This window comes from Phoca vitulina, unplaced genomic scaffold (assembly GCF_004348235.1).
Source record: "Phoca vitulina isolate PV1807 unplaced genomic scaffold, GSC_HSeal_1.0 scaffold23, whole genome shotgun sequence".
Lineage (NCBI taxonomy): Eukaryota > Metazoa > Chordata > Mammalia > Carnivora > Phocidae > Phoca > Phoca vitulina.
In genome coordinates this window covers 2,848,186-2,862,249 of record NW_022589726.1, presented here as the reverse complement: position 1 = coordinate 2,862,249, position 14,064 = coordinate 2,848,186, and the positions used below count along the sequence as shown (strand labels likewise).

At 36.0% G+C, this 14,064-nt stretch overlaps 1 protein-coding gene across 1 annotated transcript in view; it reads left to right on the top strand.

The window, feature by feature from the left end:
• Positions 1-14,064, top strand: part of RAB21 (RAB21, member RAS oncogene family) — a 35,025-nt gene that overhangs the window by 4,761 nt on the left and 16,200 nt on the right. The window contains exons 2-4 of the mRNA XM_032420461.1: positions 7,021-7,080; positions 7,823-7,930; positions 11,397-11,460. Coding sequence (XP_032276352.1) covers positions 7,021-7,080; positions 7,823-7,930; positions 11,397-11,460 — 232 coding nt within the window. The remainder of the gene's footprint in view (positions 1-7,020; positions 7,081-7,822; positions 7,931-11,396; positions 11,461-14,064) is intronic.

The following is a 14,064-nucleotide window of genomic DNA, read 5'->3' as shown; positions in this document are numbered from 1 at the left end:
TCTTATATAGAGTCCCCACGCTCTCTTACGTGATTACATAAGCAATTAAATTCAGTGATTGTTTATTTCATACCTGTTAAATATCAAACATTATAATAGTTGGGAAATATAAAGATGAGTAAAGTACTTTAACCATCAGTTAGCTTTCTTGATTTTATTCTGAAATGTTTGTGCCATTTTGATCATAACCATCTTTATCATATGTCTCTTTATGTCTGTGCTCTTGGGTGATAATTTTATTTTCTTCAGTTGTATGCCATTTTTCCGCCTCATATGAAGGTGTTCTAAGATCATGCACTCTTAATTTAAGTGCTCTCTATCACTTTCCACTAGTCTCTTATATAAAAAGTAACATTGTTTATAATCAGAACCATCAGTCATCTTCCCTTTTAGATTTCTAACTGGAATCCCACCTATATGCCTTCTGTAGTCTGGGGTAGGTGGCTGTCATTTGATTAGCAAAGCAGTGTTCTAAGATTGGCTGGGCAGATAATATCCTGATAGTTTGGCAAATGAGGAAACTAAGATTTGTATTAAATTTCCAAGGTCGCATAAATAGTAATGGTGTACCATTTTTTCTTAAGCTAAGTCTACTACTTTTCCCCCCTATGCACCTTAACCTCCTGAGCAACAGTTGGCATTCAGGTTCTAGCAGTTGCTTTTATACTTGGCATCATAGTCTCTGGTCTAGGAATCTTGGTTTCCTTATTTGTAAGATTAGTGTTTTGAATCCCTGAAATATCTTCCAAGTAGTTCCTGAAGTCACATCAGTGTTGAACAGTCCATTCATTCACATCATTATAAAATACAGTAGTTGAAATCTCCACACACCCCTCGTATGGAAGGATGGATGATTTTTTTTTTTTAAGAAAAGAGTTTTTCTGAATTGTTTTAAATTCCTAATATATAAGTATTCCATGCCTGATTGCCATTTTCTGCTTTGGGTTTTGAGCTACTCCTCAAAAGTAACTTTTTGACTCTTATTTTCAAAGTATTTATTTGAACTCTAAACTGATTATAATCCTTGTACTTTATAGAAACTAAGGACAAGAAATGTTGGAGTATTCAAGCACTCCATTTTCTTTCTTTTTTTTATTGAAATATATTTGACATACGACATTGTGTAAATGTAAGGTATATAATATGTAAATTTGTTATATTTGTATATTGTGATATGATTGCCATTGTAGCAATCTAGTTTAGTTTTCCAATAGCTAATTTTTATTGCCTTTCTACAGAGGACTAATTTATAAATTACCTAACTCCTTTCATGTTTTAATGAAGTAGTAATAGATACTTTAAATACTTAAGTGTGAAACAATGTTAGTGATTATAGCAAAAATAATGTCAGTGTTTATTTTTTATGTATACACCCAGACACACACTTATTAATGAAAATCTGTTAAACTTAAAAGATATTAGATAAAAACAGAAAAGTTTTTGTCTATAATTCATTTACTTTGCTGCTTTAGGTATATTGTTTTGCCAGTGGTTAGCAAGCACAGCAAGTGGATCTGGCTAACAACAAATACAAAAAAATTGATTAACAAATTATGAAAAAGACTTTCATTTGGCAGATACATTTTTTCTTATTCTTTCCTATAATTATTTTTTTAATAGATATTTTTAAAAAGTATCCACTATGCTTTTGGATAAGATGTTGGGTAAATAAGCATCATGTGCAAATGACAGATGTTGGCCTCAGCTAATGAGATTATTGATTTGTTAATACCTCTAAAGTTTGGAAGATGAAGTCATTGGAATTATAAGTAGTGGTGCTGTAACTCAGGGTTCAGAGGAATAAGGTGGGAGATCTACCATTGCTCTGATCTTCATTACTTTGTGCCTACCCTGAGAATATATTTTTGGGAGTTGAGCTGGTATCCAGGAACACTTGGTGTCCATGTGGAGGAGTGCCAGGTTAAGAATGTGTTCTAGAATAAACAGCTTTGTGCAATGGAAAAAGCACTGTGGAGTCAAACAATCTTTTACCCACTGCAGAACCTAACAGAGTTGTCTGACCTTGAGTGAGTCACTGTATTTCTTTAAATCTCAGGTTCACAACTGTAAAAAGGGGCTAATTAGCTACTTCACAGGGTTGTTACAAAGATTAAATGAGAAAGTCCAGCACGGTCTTTAACACACAGGATGTACTATTTTTTTTCTTCCTATATTTCTAGAACCTTTTAAATTGATACTGTCATGCCACTTTCCCCTCCCCTTTCTAGACTGGGAATTCTTCACTGAGAGTTGTCAGGGATTTATAAATCTCTTGGGTAAGTGTGTGAAACTGTTTTTGGTATGTGCATATGAGCAGTTTTCTTGGGACTAAATCAGTTCATGGCTCTCATCAGATTCTCAGTGAAGTCAGTGATCACTCCTCCCTCTCACTCTCACTCCCATGTAACAATTAAGAGCCCCTGCCCCAGATTACGTATAACTGCAAGTGGTATCTCAGTTGTCTATCCAAATTAAGTATGCCTCATGGAGGTGGTTAAAAAAGATAAGACAAATGCCAGCCTTTTGATTGTTTACTACTATCTTGATATTACATAAAATCTTTCAGCTTTACTCTCACATATAATTGTATTTGTTTTTAAAACATATTTGTTCTTTAAGAAACTATTGTAACATATTAAAGTCTTAGAATACATATAAAATGGGACAATTTATATTATACTAGGAATCTTTCCATATAGTGGGACTTAAGTATTTCATTATGAAGGAGAAAAAAAAAGATTCCGTGGGATCCTTGGATAATATATCAGATATTTGAGTTAAAATAATTTGGTTTATAAGGAAACTTTTAGGAGCACATCTCTTACATAAATTGAGTTTTACCTGCACCAATTTACCTGTTATTGTAGATATGTTTATCTACAATAACGATATTTCTGTGTCAGCACTCCTGCTTTCTCCACAAGAGAAGAATTATTTCAGATCTCAGTGTGGGAGATACCACAGCATAGTGGTTATGAGTCGTGTCTGGAGCCAGACTGCTTGGATTTCAAATCCCACTATGTCATTTACTGTGTGACGCTGGGCAAGATACCCTTCCTGTGTCTAAGTTTCCACATCTGTAATATTTGGATAATTATATCTTACTCCGAGTATTATGACAATTAAATGAGTTAATATTGAAAAGCTTTTAGAATACTGCCCATTTCATTGTAAGCATCATGAACATGTTAAATAAAAATAGGTAATCAAGTTGACAGAAGACTTACACTCAACGAAAAGATAACTTAGGATATAAGCAAGGAAGTATATGCTGTATATTAAAGATTAGGTTCCCTGTAATTCTTCAGGATAGAGAAAGTCAGTGTGGGTTGTATGGGTGATATGAGAAAGCTAAAAAATTCAAGGAAGAAGAGTATGGGTCATGAACTGAACTTGGATAGATGGGATTCAAACAGAGAAGAGAATACATCCAAATTAGAGGGGAATTTTAAGAATAAGCAGAATTGGAGGTATGTATATAAACCAAGTTGGAGAGTAAGTGGAGAAATACTGGAAGCTATTTTAGGAGGATAGATGTGGACAATTGTTTAGGTCCTTGCATACAGAGATAACACTTAGAGATTTTTGCTTGTAGATTAGGGTTCCCTAACTTTTAAAAAGGAGAAGCTTGTGAATGATATTATAAAAAGTGCTCAGCACGGTACTTGATGGAAGGTAAGCATTCAGTAACTGTTAGCTAGTATAGCAATAGTAGTAGAAATGAAAGTATAGAGTTTCACTGTATGGATGGGCTATATTTGTGTACCTTTTAAAAATTGCCTATTGAGGGACACTTAGGTTATTTCTTTTTTCTTTTATAATCGACACTGATGAGCATCTTTCCATAAAATTGTATATCCATGATTCTGTAGGAGACTTAAGACTGTCCCTTAAACTCACCGTGGGAAAGTGGTGGTAAGTTTCCAAGGAGATGATGGAGGAAAAGGAAATGATGGAGCTTTATCAGCTCTAATTCATTCCTCTCTACTGAGAAATCCCCACAAATCTCATGACAAAAAGGTTATCTAGCTACCAGCAGGGATGTAGTTCAAGCAAACTTATTAAAAATGATACCTTATTAGAATCCTTCAATGAGTTATGGTAAGTTTTTTTTTTTTTAATCATGGAGGCTTTAGGAAGATAATAAGGCATGTCGACTAGAGTGTGAAGTGAGACCAAAGGTATTATAATAATATGAGATTGGTCATCAGAGAATTCCAGAAGAAATGTGAAGACAAGTCTTGGTAGGATTTTTTTGGAATATGGAATGTCAGGGGAGGAAGAATATTCAATGATGATATTTCTAAGATTCTAAACCTCAGTGACTTGGAGAATGTGATCAAAATACTAAAGTTGGAATGGAAGGCCAGTTTCGGAAGGAAGATCAGTTTAATTTTAAATATATTTGAGAGAGGAGAGGCATTTAAGTTGACCTACCTATTAAATATTTGGATAGGATTTAGATTTTTAGTTTCTTTGTATAGCATTCATATTGAAACCATGGAAATGGTTGAGTTCAAGTAGATTATACAACTAATAAGGGGCAAAGCTGAGATTCAAATCCAAAGTTCTGAATCAAAGTTGATACATATATATTTTTTTTAATTTTAATTTTAATTTTTTTGAGAGAGAGTGTGTGTGAGAGTGGGACGGGGAGAGGGAAAGGGAGAGAGAGAGAATCTTAAGCAGGCTCCACACACAGCGTGGAGCCCAAAGCCTCCTCACAACCCTGAGATCATGACCTAAGCTGAAATCAAGAGTCAGACGCCCAACAGACGGAGCCACCCAGGTACCCATCAAAGTTCATATTCTTAGCTCCTGTGCTATAATGAGTGGGAGAAGTCCTTTGTTCACATTTATTGTCAAAACATGTATTTGGTCTTCTCATTTTCCAAGATTTCTTTTGTTATTTTGCCATTTATTTTATACCCTTTTCTATGTAATCTTTGTTTCATTTAATAAAATATCTAAAATATCTTTAGTGTAGTTTGGGTTTTGAAGGAAGGCATTCCTGGATTTGATCTCAGCTCTGCCATTTGTGTCTATCTGTGGATTCCTTAGTTAATTACTAAATTCATTGGCTTTTTCTTAATTCTAAATTTCCTTGGTGTGCATTCAGCAGAAAGTCCTTCCTGAAATCTAGGCTCCTTCTCCATCAGTAATAATTCACCATCCTAGCTTTTTATATGTTTTACCTTACTTCTCTGTACTTTCTTTTATGTAGAGACACCTAACTGTGACTGTCCCTGCATAGCTTTGGACTTGGCTCTCTGTTCCTTTTTTAAATATGTCAACTGTATTTTGATATTTCCTCTTCAAATACTCTGGATTTTCTTTTCTCTTTTCTGTCTTTGTGGACTTGGTTCAGGCCCTTTTTGTTTTTCTCTTCAACTTTGTAATAGCCTTCTGTCTGCAGGTCTAGTCCTGTCCTTTTCAGTCTAACCTCCCTTCCTATCCCGGAGTCATTCTCTTAAAATATCTTATACTTCCCCACTGCTTTAAAATCCTTCAGTGATTCTCCTCATCAACAGTATTATTTTTCTTAACATTTATTCCCTAGGATGAATTAGGCATTTCTCTAGGGAAAAAGAGGTCAAATATGTTTGGGAAATGGTTGTATAGATGCAGTTAGCTTTTCTTTTGGCAGAATCTTAGTGTGCTAATGTGTGTTAGGAATGTACAAAGGGAATACAAAGCAATATGCTGCATTTCTCAAATACATCTAACTTTAGTATACATTTATACATTCCTGTGTCCTGGAACAGGTTTTATTAAGACCCACAAAGTAAAGTCCATACATCTAGACAGGGAACTCTAGTACTTTTTTTGATTTATTCAGCCTTTGCCTATCTTTGTAGTCTCATCTCTGGCATTGACCATACTAACTTGTTGGAGTTCTCCATGGAGAGGGAGTTATGTGTATCAGGCTTCAGTGGCTTTACCCATCTGTTGGAAAAGCCCCTATTATTCCTGAAGGGGGGACATCATCACCTTCTTTCTGAAGCCTTCTTTGACTCATCCAGGAAGGCTTTTCACTTCGTTTCTCAGCACTCTCTTTAGAGTCTACTTGGCAAGACCCTCCCGTTTTAACAGTTCTCACATGATACTGTATTTTTCTTTACATGTTTATTTCTGCTGTAGACTAAAAACTCCTTGAAGGCTGGAACATTTCCTTTCATTTCTGTAACATTAGTACCTGGGATAATTACTAGATATAAGTTAAATAATTGAATTATAAAATAATTGCAGCAATTTTTCAAATAATATTGGTAATCATACAGTTAAGTAAACTACCAGTAAATCTTTTATCTCATTTAGAAATCTCTTAGCTTTTTCTATAATGGGTGGGTAGGGTGACATCAAATTAAATGCTCTAAGAAAAATTTTATGGGGAAAATCTAAGAAAATACTTAATTACCATTTTTTCTTTCTTTTTCTTTTTTTAAATCTTTTTGTTTGTTTATTTTAAGTAGGCACCTGCCCAACATGGAGCTCAAACTCATGGCCCTGAGATCAAAAGTCGCATGCTCTACCAACTGAGCCAGCCAGGAGCCACGCTTTTCTTTGTTTTTCATAACTTGTGTTCATAAAGCAAAATACCATTTTTTTAGATTAGAATGTAAATAATGTTCTGTCTTCAGTGAAAATAATGTTTGGTCATTAATAAGAACTCAGTGATTACTTTTTCTCCCAGATAACTTGAGTTTCTTATTGAGATTATTCTTCCATCTGTAGTTCTTAGGATAAGAAACATTACTTTATAATGTTTGGTCATTAATAAGAACTCAGTGATTACTTTTTCTCCCAGATAACTTGAGTTTCATATTGAGATTATTCTTCCATCTGTAGTTCTTAGGATAAGAAACATTACTTTATAATGTTTGGTCATTAATAAGAACTCAGTGAATACTTTTTCTCCCAGATAACTTGAGTTTCATATTGAGATTATTCTTCCATCTGTAGTTCTTAGGATAAGAAACATTATATGAAATATTGTTTAATGTATATCTCTCTTCTTAGGCATCATTCTTAACGAAGAAGTTAAATATTGGTGGGAAAAGAGTAAACCTTGCTATATGGGTAAGTTAACCTTTTCAATTGAGTGAGTGAAGGCTTCTGCAATTCTTTGTACTCTAATAACTAATTGGCTCAGGAATAGGAGTTTGAATTTCTGGATTTTTTTGTAAGTTTAAGTTTAGCCAAAGCTGTTTTTTAATAAACATTTTTTCTAAAATCAGGCTAAGAATTATACAGTTGTGTACATGAATATTGCTTATCATAACCTTTGAGCTGGGGGAAGGGTAAACTCAGAGGGATTCCATGTCCGAGAAAGAACAGGGTGGGTGGACAGCCTGATTGGCCTCTTCCCGCTCTGTGTTTCCATGTTCCCACTTTCCAAGGGAATGGCTAGTAGAGAGTAGGGCAAGGGTAATGCATCGGAGTACCTTCTGGCCAGTAGTCCTGGTGCATGCTCTTTTTCCTTGTCTTTTCCCCCTGTGGAGCCTAAATTTAGGGCAAGGCCTATTCCTGGCTTATAATGCCATCTTGGTATTCTGAACTGTTTTTTTAATGGGGGTGGGAAGTTTGCTGAGGAGTAAGAGGGTTGGGAGGGGAGAAGTAACTTTTGTATAATAGTAAAACATTAAATATTGTTTGTAACTTTTAAAAATTTTTTTGTAACCTGTTTTTTTTTTTTTAGTGGTGTTTTGAGGTTATCTGTAACTTCATGTCCCACTTTCCAATTAATCAAAAGTTTACTGTAGTTGCAATAGCAGATGTATTTTTTTCTTCTGATCTAATAAGTGTTTGTTGCTTTATTTAGGATACAGCAGGTCAAGAGAGATTCCATGCATTGGGTCCAATTTACTACAGAGATTCAAATGGAGCTATTTTAGTTTATGATATAACAGATGAAGATTCCTTTCAGAAGGTATTCTATTTACTTATGGGTAGATGACTTAAACAGAGTAACAACACTGATTTTTCAAGTCTCCATTCACATGCCTTTATTTACTAATGTGATTAGTCTTGGTTTTAAAAGTAAAATAGGGGCGTCTGGGTGGCTCAGTTGTTAAGCGTCTGCCTTCGGCTCAGGTCATGATCCCAGGGTCCTGGGATCGAGGCCCGCATCAGGCTCCCTGCTCAGTGGAGAGCCTGCTTCTCCCTCTCCCTCTCCCTGCCGCTCTGCCTACTTGTGCTCTCTACCTCTGTCAAATAAATAAATAAAATCTTTAAAAAAATAAAAATAAATAAAAGTAAAATAAACTTGTGCATAAATGGTTACCACTCATATTTGTTAATGCAGTATTCATGTTTACATTTTGAATAACAGTTATTAATAAGTTTATTACATGGCTCTCTCAGATATTAGGAAAGGGAAATAATTTGAAATAAAACTTCATAAAAATCAAAGAGCTTTTTTTCCTCCCTATTAAAGAAAAATCACATGTATTTCTTGATTCCATATATACTAAGCATGTGAATACTTGGTATGGCTGCATGGGCTCCCTAATTGTAAAGAGGAAAAGGAAGACCTAAATCAAGTTTAAACTCTTTCTTCTCACTAAATGTCCTGAAGGATATAATATAAATTTTAAATGACAGTCTAGTTAGCGTTTATTTTAAACCTTCTTCATTATTTTTCACCCCTTTTTTTTTTTTAAGATTTTATTAATTTATTAGCATGAGCAGGGGGAGGGCAGAGGGAGAAGCAGACTTGCTGCTGAGCATGGAGCCCGAAGCAGGGCTCCATCCCAGGACCCCTGGATCATGACCTGAGCTGAAGGCAGATGCTTGACTGAGCCACCCAGTTGCCTTTCACCCCCTTTTAAACATAAACCACAAATGTAGAATTTTTAAAGTTGTTTGGAACCGAAGATAAGTTTCCATTAAACTTACCTCTGAATTCTCATCACAGTCAGGATGGTGATTAATTACTTATTTCACCCTTCCTCTGAAAGCCCCTCTTGGAATAAATTTGTCAAGGGTATGTAACTAAAAGGGGTAGTTTCCATGGCAGAAAGTTTACTTGCCTTGAGTTACAGGTTTGTTCCTGTTGAAATTGCTTGCCTTTTTAGTTTTAGTTTTAGGTAGGTTTTTTTTTTTTCCCCCATTTGTTTTTCAGTATTTAATTGATGAAGCAACAATGCACATTAGTCCTTGGATTATTACATGTGGAAAAATTCAGTCCAAGGTGTAGAAAAAGGGAATGATAAAATAACTTGCAGGTTTAGTGATACTTGAAAAATTTATTTGGGGGCTCCTGTTTGTTGTCCCTTCCTGCCTTTTGACATAAATGGAAATGGTTTGAGTGTTTTATTAACAGAAGGTTGAGTCTTTTAGGTTGAAAAGTGACCATTTATCTCTTGCTGCATAACAAAACCCCCAAAACTTGGTGGCTTAAAACAGTGTTGTATTATTTCTCATGATTTTGTGGGTTGACTGGGCAGGTCCTGTGGTGTCATTGGAGTCACTCATGCAGCTGCATTGAACTTTGAGTTTGGTGGGGCCAGGACCATCTAGGAAGGCCTGTTCTCCTCCTTACGGCCTCTCACCCCATCTGGTGTCTCATCCTCTGGTACTCTCTCCACATGCTCCCTCATTATTCCATATTCTAGCCTAAGCTGTTTACATTGACAACTGGATCCTAAGAGTAGCAGCCAGGCCTTCTTAAGGCTTAAGTCTGGAGCTGGCATAGCATTACTTCTGCCACATTCTCTTGGTCAAAGCAAGTTACAAGGCTAGCCCAGCTTCAGAGGGAGGGGAAATAGACTCTACCTCTTTTTTTTTTTTTTTTTTTTTAAGATTTTAATTATTTGAGAGAGAGAGAGATAGCGAGAGAGAGCACAAGCAGGGGGAGAGGGAGAGGCAGGCTCCCTGCTGAGCAGGGACTTCCACCCCCCCAAGACTCTACCTCTTGATGAGAGGATTGGCAAAAAATATGTAACCATTTCTAACTCACCACAGAATGTATGGAGATAATGAGTAGGATGCCTGCAGAAGGGGATCTGTTTGCAGATGAGTAACATTTTTTTAAAAAGTTGGTTAGATTTAGTAGGTTATGATACTACCTATACAGGGAGTAGAGTAATATGTAATTGGATTCTGGCATGTTTCCTTTGAAATGATGAGGATGTACATTTCATACCAAATTGTCACATTTTTCTTATGTGACATCAACTAGGGATAGAAGTTCAGTACTTCTCTAAAAACTTTCTGCATACATGTGAATGAAAAAAAAAATGGGGCTGTACTGAGAAAACTATGGTTCAGTGCTCTGAGAAAGATAAGGTGGTGATATTGATTACCTTTCCTTTTATAAGTTTGGGGTTTATTAAAGACAGTTCCTCTGCATTCTTGCAGAAAACAGGAGTGTGGAACTGTTACATTTGTATTGTAGGACCAGATGTACAGTAAATGCTTACTTACCATGTATTTATTGTAATTTTTATAATTTAAAGATGTGTGTGCATTTTTTTAGGAAGATGTATAAGTTCTGTGTGATTTGATTACATGGAAATTAAATTCCATTACAAAAAATGAAGGAGGTATTCAAGTTTGTTCTTTATCCTATTTTATTGTAATCAGCATATTTAAAATCATGAGTTCAAAAGATTAATTTACTTAACTTGAATGTACTTAACTGTGCCTCCTGCTGTGCTTCATCCATAGTGAAGAATCTGTTTGTTACTGGAGTCATTGTATACCAGTGGTTCTCCACAGGAGGTGGCAATGTTTGGAGACATCTTTGGTTATCACAGCTGGAGGGTGGTACTGATATCTAGTGGGTAGGAGGCCAGGGATGCTGCTCAGTATCATACATTGCATAGGGCAGTCCCTCACAACAGAGTTAATCTGAGCCAAAATATCAGTAGTGCTGAAGTTGAAAAAACCTGTCATATACTAAAGGATGAGAATTTATTTTGGTACTCTTTTAGGTGCCCATATACAGTTTTCCCCCTTTTAAGTGTGTGACACAGAAGCTTCTATGCCCTCTAATTTAGAACCAATTAGAATACAAAAGACTTTTAATTTTAAGATGTTCTTAAGGCCAAAGTGACTCTACAAGCATCTGTTATCAGAGGCTGGAGTTGACATGCTTTTGCTCTAGTGAATAGTTTTGCTTGGATCTGTGGAAGATGTACGAAAAGTTATAATTAGAGGTATTTCTGTTTCTACCTCTGTGTAGATCTAGAGAGAGATCATTCCATTGGATGTTTGTATGTTGTAGTTTGCAACATAGTTTGTCAATAACTGATCCTACACTTAAACATTTCTAGTAACTAAATATATGGGCTGTTAGACAAATTCTGAGGTATTTTGACAATGTGGAGTTTGGGGTGTTGTAATGATAGTCGTGGCAACAGGATTTACTATTTACTCTTTTGTATACACAGGTAAAAAACTGGGTCAAAGAATTACGGAAAATGTTGGGAAATGAAATCTGTTTATGTATAGTTGGTAAGTATCATTACTTTTTTAAAAAAAATGTCCTCTGTTTCAAAAAAAAATGCTTTGTTTCCTTAATGTTATTAGAGAATAGCAAATAAGTAATTCTCATTTTTAAAGTAATATGAGAAAGGAAGAAGAATGATATTTTAATATTTAATATTTTAGAGTAATTTATGATTTGGAAGTGATCTTTCAGGAGATTCAGACTTCAGGGAAGACCTTGGGGAACAAGTGGGAAACTAACCATGTAAACTTTCAACTCCCAGACTTGCTTCAATTTGATCTTTAGATTTTCATCATAAGATTTTCTTTAGAAAAAAAGAATTTAGAAACTACTTTAAAATAAAATTAAAACTAACGACTTAGGCTAGTATTCTTGTTTTATACATTTAACTATACACGTTTTTGAGTTAAGGACAAATTTGACTCTCGAGGATATGAGCAAATCATGGTACTAGGGTGGAGGAATATTCTTAATGGGTAAAATAAAGGAACTCTAGAACTCACTCTTGGACCTCTGGAATTTCTCTTTGGTTCCCTTTTTCTTTATCATTTCTATGATATCTTTTTAAAGATTTTTTATTTATTTATTTGACAGAGAGAGAGACAGGGAGAGCAGGAACACAAGCAGAGGGAGAAGCAGGCTTCCCACTGAGCAAGGAGCCCAATGTGGGGCTTGATCCCAGGACGCTGGGATCATGACCCAAGCCAAAGACAGACGCCTAATGACTGAGCCACCCAGGCACCCTATGCTGTGTTCTTAGTAGACATTATTTCATGTAATTCTCATAATTTTAGGAGGGCTTTTTTTTTTTTTTAAAGATTTTATTTATTTATTTGACAGAGACATAGCGAGAGCAGGAACACAAGCAGGGGGAGTGGGAGAGGGAGAAGCAGGCTTCCCGCAGAGCAGGGAGCCCAACGCAGGACTCGATCCCAGGACCCCGGGATCATGACCCGAGCCGAAGGCAGACGCTTAACGACTGAGCCACCCAGGCACCCAGGAGGGCTTTATAGAGGAAGCTGAGCCCTGGAGATACTTGATAACTTGTGCAATATCAAGCAGCTATTGGAGATGGGATATGAATTGAAGTCATTCTGATTCCTATGCTTTGTTATTAATTCTTATGATGAATAGCCTCATGCTGTTTTCTTTCTTTTTGCATGACTGGTAGAATAGCAATGGCCTAGAAGAAACCAGGGTAGTTTTAGTGGAAGACCTAGAATGGAATGGTCAATGTGGGCACATTTGACTTTTAAGAATTTTTTTTTAAAATTAAGAGTTTACATTTCTTATATTGTCTCACCATTAGATTGGCAAACTCTACAGTTCCAGATCAGGGCACATGTCTGGGGGAAGACGCCAAGGAGATTATCTGACCTACTTTTTAAGTCTAGATACTAGATGTTAGGCTGGATGGCAAGAGTATTTCAGAATGGAACACGGGAGTAGTAGGCCACATGGGAGTTTGGGCCAAAGCTATAGCTAGTCATTAGTGAGTTTGGCCTGGCTTTGTCTGGTATCTGGGACTTAATGGGAATGGAAGTAGTCACAATAGGTGAATGACTATAGATTTGATTATTTGGGATTCTGGTTATCTCTCAGAAGAGGGAAGGAAATGACTAAATATACTTAAAGTCAAAGAAGCCTCAAGAGTTTGTTACTTGACCCAGGTTACAAAGTAACATTTTTTAAAAAACAGCTGGATAAATAAAGCTTAAGAATAATTAATTTGAACTGTATATTCTTCATGTTCATATTATAAGAAGTTTTAGGAATATTGCTGGTAGCTTACTGTCCCAAGTAGGGTCAGATAATCCTCATTTAATGTTATATAATGTTTATTAATGATTGGTATAAAGTCTAAAAAAGCTCTCATTCCTTTTCTATTGGCAAGTGTGACATGGAATTTTAGTTGCAATTCATTGTTGAAAGAAGTTTGAGAGCCCATTTACCACAAAAGGAAAATTTCACAAATTTAACATACCTGTGTAAACAAGTAACTTAGAGGTCTCACCTGTGTTTCTTTTCATCCCAACACTACCCCAGCTGCCTTCCCCTCACCATTGCCCACCTCCAGATACTGTCTTGTCTTTGTACTGCATGAACTAGTTTTTTTTTTATGTTATGTTAATCACCATACATTACATCATTAGTTTTTGATGTAGTGTTCCATGATTCATTGTTTGTGTATAACACCCAGTGCTCCATTCAGTATGTGCCTCTTTAATACCCATCACCAGGCTAACCCATCCCCCCACCCCCCTCCCCTCTAGAACCCTCAGTTTCTTTCTCAGAGTCCATAGTCTCTCATGGTTCGTCTCCCCCACTGATTTCCCCCCCTTCATTTCTCCCTTCCTACTATCTTCTTTTTTTTAACATATAATGTATTATTTGTTTCAGAGGTACAGATCTGTGATTCAACAGTCTTACACAATTCACAGCGCTCACCATAGCACATACCCTCCCCAATGTCCATCACCCAGCCACCCCATCCCTCCCACCCCCCACCACTCCAGCAACCCTCATTTGTTTCCTGAGATTAAGAATTCCTCATATCAGTGAGATCATATGATACATGTCTTTTTCTGCATGAACTAGTTTTGTTTTGA